Source organism: Rhincodon typus, chromosome 41, assembly GCF_021869965.1.
Source record: "Rhincodon typus isolate 14 chromosome 41, sRhiTyp1.1, whole genome shotgun sequence".
NCBI lineage: Eukaryota > Metazoa > Chordata > Chondrichthyes > Orectolobiformes > Rhincodontidae > Rhincodon > Rhincodon typus.
The window spans coordinates 6,541,504-6,548,190 of record NC_063372.1 but is presented as its reverse complement, the minus strand read 5'-3'; the positions used below and the strand labels follow the sequence as shown (position 1 = coordinate 6,548,190).

Here is a 6,687-nt window from a genome sequence, read left to right as displayed (position 1 = left end):
GGTTCATAGATGAAAAATGCCTTGTGTGATGTGGTGGTGGGAAGAGATTGCCGTTCGGTTGGGTGTGATAATACTTGTGGGTATTTTTAAAAGAGAAGTGGCCTTTGGCAGGGCGATGAACCAGGATCAGCCACAGGGCCCTCAAGTCCCAAATTGAGGGGCTGGTCAGGGAGATTGGTTTCTGGACGGTAACCAGAAACCCAGAATAGATGCCTGGATCGGGGTTTGGGGGGAGGAGCTGGGATGTTATAACCTGAGTGATCCTGTAGGCAGCTGGACAACACCCTCTCGGCACACGCAGTGTGGTTAGCAGTGGTTAGTACTGCTACCTCACAGCTCCAGGGACCCAGGTTCGATTCCACCCTCGGGCGGCTGTCTGTGTGGTGGAGTTGCACGTTCTCCCCATGTCTGTGTAGATTTCCTCCGGGTGCTCCGGTTTCCTCCCACAGTCCAAAGATGTTTAGTTCAGTTGGATTAGCCATGGGAATTGCGGGGTAGAGGTGTGGGTGTGAGTGTGGGCAGATGCTATTCAGTGTGGACTCGATGGGCCGAATGGCCAGCATCTGCACTGTAGGGATTCAGTGATACTAGTGCACTACCCACGTGATCAATCTAAAATAATCTCATTTCTTTTATAGCTTTTTAATCTCTCCGAAAAGAGACAAGACATTAGCAGACTCAACCCCAAGGTACGTCAGCCTGAATTCTCATTTAGTTTTCAGACATTTGAAGTTTTAAAGTCAATTCAAATTTAGGCCACTGTAGGACTAAGACCGGCTTTCCTATCAGTGGCACCACAGGGCCCTTGGTTTGAAGTGAGAACAGGTTCATTTCTAAAGAAGGGTCCCGACCCGAAATGTTAACATTCCTGCTCCTCTGATGCTGCCTGGCCTGCTATGTTCCTCCAGCTCCACGCTATGAATGTGTTTAGATAGCTCCATGGCTGGGAGAGTCAGTTTCGTGATAATGCAATCCTCCCCATTTTACAGCTGACAGCATGTGTGGCCGTGTACCTGTTTCAAAAGGAGTGGAATGAAGGTTCAATGGGGGATCATCCTTTGACAGTACCTTCTAAACCCATGACCTGTACCACCTAGAAAGACAAGGGCAGCAGATACGTAGGGACACCAGCCGCTGCAAGCTCCACTCCGAGCTACACACCACCTTGACTTGGAACTATATTGCTGTTTCTTCACTATTTCTGCATCAAAATCCTGGAACTCCCTTCCGAACTGTGGGGTGTCTCCACCACTAGACTGTAGCAGTCCAAGATGGCAGCTTATCACCCACCACCTTCTCCAAGGCAACAAATGCTAACCTAGCCAGCTACACTTAAATCCCATGAATGAAGAAAAGACAGAATAAGTCGGGTAAGCCTATTTTCCCTGGAGTTTTGAAGATTATCTCACCGAAACATAACATTTTGTAGGAGGCTTGACAGGGTTGAAACTGAGAGGTTGTTTTCCCCTGGCAGAGGAATCTAGAACGTGGGGGCACAGTCTCAGGATAAAAGTTGGCCATTTAGGACTGACAGGAGGAATAATGTCTTGCCTCAGAAAGTTGTGCATCTTTGGAATTCTCTCTCCCAGAGAGCCCAGCCATTGAGTATATTCAATACTGAGGTCAGTAAGTTTATGGGGTAATAAGTGAACTTAGGGATGGTGCGGGAAAGTGGAGTTGAGGTAGATGAATAGTTGCAGGTTAGTTTGATCTTAGAGTAGGATAATAGGTCGGCACAAACTTGGTGGGCCAAAGGGCCTGTACTGTGCTGTACTGTTCTATGTTCTATGATCAGCCCCAATTTTAGTGAGTGGTGGAACTGGCTTTGGCAGGCCAAATGATGCACTCTAGCTCCTATTTCTTCTGTTCCCACACAAGCACCATGGAATGTGGTATAGTCCAGGAAATGGCTATTATTCTTAGTCTGTGGCCAGTCACTGTTTGCAGTTTGGTGCCACTCGGCGAATTTGCAGCATTTGATTAAATGTTTGTATCATTTGCACCTTATGAACTGCACTCCCTCCCAGACTGGGACTCTGATGTGCTGCTGTACTTTCGATTTCCAGGTTCATGACTTTGGCTGGCCTGATTTTCATGCCCCTCCCTTGGACAAGATCTGTGCCATCTGCAAAGCCATGGAGATGTGGCTGAACTCGGACTCCCATCATGTAGTGGTTCTTCACTGCAAGGTCAGTGCGCAGCGGCTCCTGATGAGACCAAGAAAGGAAAATCGGGGCATGAAACCTTCCACGTCTCCTCAGTGTTACCGCAGATTATTTCCTTCTTGCTGATGGGAAATACCCAGTTGAACCCAGTCCAGTCCTGCAGACGTAGGCCACCATTATACACTACGGTACGCCGTGCCCACTCCACAGGTCACAACTTGGAGTGTTGCCAAATTGAAGACTTATTGCCATCAGGTTCAGAGTCTTTTTTTAAAAATTACTTTGTCTGACTTGATTGGACAGGTCGAAAACCATATTAGTTGAAAAGTCCGAGAACAATTGCTGCAAAAGATGCAACAACAATACATTTTGCCATTGATGTGAAGGGGTGTTGGGTGCACTGGTTGTGCCCCTCAAGGACGTAGAACCTAAACACTGAAAACTCACTTCAGGACTTCCTCTCTCACAATTGGGAGTATAACTTAGCTTCCATGTGAAACCACATCTCAGAAGTGCCCAGGTTATACAATTTTAAAATGCTGGATTTTTTTCTCTCCCCTCAATTTAAGGACAAATAGACACCTCAGTCTCCCAGTTAACATTGATGCAAACCATGCCCTACTTGGTAGCTGTAGTGATTCGATCAGTTTATTGCTTGAGTTAACTGAGTTCCAATGTCCAGGATCCACTATTAAGGTCCAATTTGTGAGTAGCAATTTATTGTCCCCGGTCCCCCACTTGGCCTCCGTTATTTGGCCACGTTGGCATGAGCAGTGAGACACGGGAGGATTATTCAGTTGCATAGTATTTCACAGTTGAGCCTGATCTTGCCCACACGAACCCCTCCTGTCTGGCTAAAGTCAAGTCTGGTTTTCCTCAACCTTAGAGGTTAACTGAGGATTAAACCATTGTGACTTTGGAGGGCTGGGCAATGTGGTAACAAGCCATACTACACCAGGCTGTCACACTGAGCAAAGCTTTGTTCTCCAGAGTGGGTGCTGATTTAAACAGAATTGAAGAGTGGAGTAGCATGCCATCCCAGCCCCATTCGGCACGGTCCAACCACAGCATGGCCAAGTGCCTACAGAATTATAGAATGGTTCCAGCATGAAGGGGGCCATTCAGCCCATCATATCTGTACTGGATGTCTGCAAGAACAACTCATCCAGTCCCACTTGCTCACTGTTTCCCCGCGACCATGCATTTTATTTTCTCTTCGGATGATTATCCATTTCTCTTTTGTAGGCTTTGATTGAATCTGCCACTCTCGGGAGGTGCACTCCACATCCTAATCACTCACTGCGTAAAAACTGTTTTCTTCAAGTTGCCTTTGGTTTTCTTTTTGCCAATCACCTCCATGTCTCAACCCTTCCACTAATGGGAACAGTTAATCCCCGTCAGACTCCTCGTGGTTTTGAACAGCTCTAAATGGTATTTTGTTGATTACAAGAACCATCTTTACACTTGTATCTCAACAGGGCAACAAAGGTCGAACAGGAGTGATCATTGCAGCATACATGCATTACAGCAAGATCTCTGCAGGGTGAGCATTTGATTCGAGTAGGGAAAGACGGGATCTGTAACTACTCTGTGAGATGATGGAGCCAGGAGCTGCCAAAGGCAGCTGTCAAACAGGACAGCAGGGTAAAATTTGAAAGGGCCCAATCTGCCACTGGTCTGATGAAAAGCATGTGCAAATGGACCTTATTCAGAATTCCAATCGATAGTGATCCCCCACGAATGCTTCATACCTTCATATTACAGGCCACTAATTGTAGGCAGGTGGAGACTCAGTGAAAATGAACCCCCGTCTTGTACTTTGCTGCATAGTCTAGCATGAGAAAGTGCAGGATGACTCACTTCAAATGTTTCCATTTGTCGACACCAATGGGCTCAAGGTAACATAATATAAAGCATTTATTTGGAATCGCGTCACATTCTTAGGACATTACAACCAATCAGATCCTATTAGAAGGCTGTCACTGTGGTTATGTAGGCCAATGTCATTTGCACACAATACAAACTCAGAAATAGCAGATTTCTGACAGCCATGGGGCTCCCTAAATCACATGGATTTGCTTTAATGGTGGACATGGCCTAATGGGCTGCTGTGTTGCTGCTGTGAGAAAGCCTGTAAACAGGTAGATTTTTGTTTGGAGAAACTCTGCCTTTTCATGGCCATCTTGCCCCAGTTATTCTGAAAAACTGAAGCATTCCCCTCTCCCATACAGCTCTCAACGCCACCCCCCCCACAAATTTTCATTTGGCTCACACACAGTGTGAAGCATTAAAATGGGGTTAGACCAGGAAAAGGGTTGGAAAACACTGGTGCAACAAACCTTCCCTCAACTGGTTCCTGGGATGAATTAGGCCACTTTTCCCTGAAATTTAGAAGAATGAGAAGTGATTTCATTCAACATCTAAAATTGTTAAAGGGGCTTAGAATGTTAAGAAAACATTTCCCCTGGCTGGAGAACACAGGGTCACAGTTTCAGGATAATTTATTACTGAGATGAGGAGAAATTTTTTCACTCAAATAGGTTTCTGAATATTTGTAATTCTTACCCCAGAGGATTACGGAGTTTCTGTCATTGAGTATGTTGGATACTCAGGGAGTTAAAGGATCTGGGGACAAGGCAGGAAGGTGGAGCTAAGAAGATCAATCATTGTCTAATATGTTGGAAGAAGAGGATGTGTGGCTCTGCTTCTTATGCTCTTGTGTGAATGATTGATTCATCTTTTGTTTTTGATGATGTTTCTTGAGCTTCAACCATTAAGCAGAGAAATTGTTCTTTTACGAATACCCCATCTTTCATTGCATCTAAACAGGCAACTGGGTCTCCGCCTAATGCCTCATCCCAATGATAGCACCTCTCTGGCTGTATGGCACTCCTTTAGCACTGAGCTGGAGTGGAACTCGGGATTATGTGCTCACGTCTCTGGAGTGGGTTTCAAACCCTGTGACCTTCTGCAAGGTTTATGAATGAATAGCTTTTCTTTTTGTTTTTCTAATGCAGGGCTGACCAGGCTCTCAGCACACTTGCTATGAGGAAATTCTGTGAGGACAAAGTGGCTCCTGCAATACAGCCTTCGCAGACCAGGTGAGAGAGGGTTCATCTGACACGGAGACATAGCTGGGCCCAACCAGTGGTGACACCTCAGGAAAAACCAGTTTAAAAAATGGTAATACTTGGAAATGAACCTACTTGACATACTTCAGCTCCATTTTGAAGTATACAAGACAAGTCAGAGCAGTGTGTGGCACTCACAAATTTTACTGTTTCTTTTTCTGATAGGACCCCAAGATATATCCCGAGATATTATATCTGATTGGATCCTCCAAAAAGTGGTTGGATTGCTCACAATGTGTCAGATTTACACTGCAGGCTGGGATTCAGAACAGTGCTGGCAACTGAGAGTTCAGTAACAGACGTGGGTCCGTTTAGCTGATCTCAGTTAGCACGGCGATAAGGATATTGAAATTAGGCCTCATCAAAATGGAGGTGGGAGGGGCTGCCCCCTTTTGTGATAGGAAGTGACGCAGACACATACCCTTTCTCACTCTCGCACACAAACTCACGCGCACACAAGCATGCGCACACACATGCACAAACACATGCAGACATGCATACGCACATGCACGCACACATGCACACACACGCAGATATGCACGCATGCACACACATACATGCAGATACACACATGCACACACACGCACGCAGATATGCACACACACACGCAGATACGCACACATGCACACACACACGCAGATACGCGCGCACACACACACACACTCTTTCTCTCTCTCTCTCTCCCTCTTTCGCTCACTCACTCTCTCACACAGGCTGCTGGTGTGAGTCACCATTTTAAGGTGTCCAGGGAGGAGGGGCGTACAGTGGGAACAGCATGTCTCCTGGAGAACTGCCTCCAGAGACGCTCTGGAATGTACTGATCTTGAGAAATGAACTGATGTCAAATAACATGTGATGGAGTTAAGCCAGAGAGCAGCAATGTTACTGCTGGAGCAGAGACAAGAACTAATCAACACAAATAGCATAGGATCCTGTGGGGGCCTTCTCAAAATGACTGGGACAGACCAGTAGATCGAGCAAAGAGCTTTCCAAGTCCAGCGGCAATGGCAGTGGCAAAGTCAACAAATGGAGCCACCCGATTTGGAGCTGCACCTGACAGGAACAAACCACAACAATTTACAGTTACATAGTACCTTTCATGTAATTAAATATTTGAATGTGCTTCAGAGGAGCATTACAAACCAAACAATGACACTGAGCCACGTAAGGAGGTATTGGGTCAGATGCCACTTGGTCAAAGAGGTCGGTTTTAAGAAGTATCTTAAAAGAGGAAGGTGAGGTGGAGAGGTTTAGGGAGGGAATTCCAGAGCTTGCAGCCCAGGCAGCTGGAGGCAAATGGTGGGACAATTAAAATCTGGGATGCTGAAAAGGCCCATATTAGAGGAGTGCAGATTCCCCGAAGGGTTTTGGGGCTGAAGGAGATGATAGAG

General features: G+C 46.1%; 1 protein-coding gene across 3 annotated transcripts in view; it reads left to right on the top strand.

Moving 5' to 3' along the window:
- LOC109921714 (tensin-1-like) overlaps positions 1 to 6,687 on the top strand; it is an 84,675-nt gene that overhangs the window by 3,512 nt on the left and 74,476 nt on the right. For all 3 annotated transcript variants that reach the window (XM_048618937.1, XM_048618938.1, XM_048618936.1), the window contains exons 2-5: positions 639 to 689; positions 2,067 to 2,189; positions 3,644 to 3,708; positions 5,183 to 5,266. In XM_048618937.1, coding sequence (XP_048474894.1) covers positions 639 to 689; positions 2,067 to 2,189; positions 3,644 to 3,708; positions 5,183 to 5,266 — 323 coding nt within the window. The remainder of the gene's footprint in view (positions 1 to 638; positions 690 to 2,066; positions 2,190 to 3,643; positions 3,709 to 5,182; positions 5,267 to 6,687) is intronic.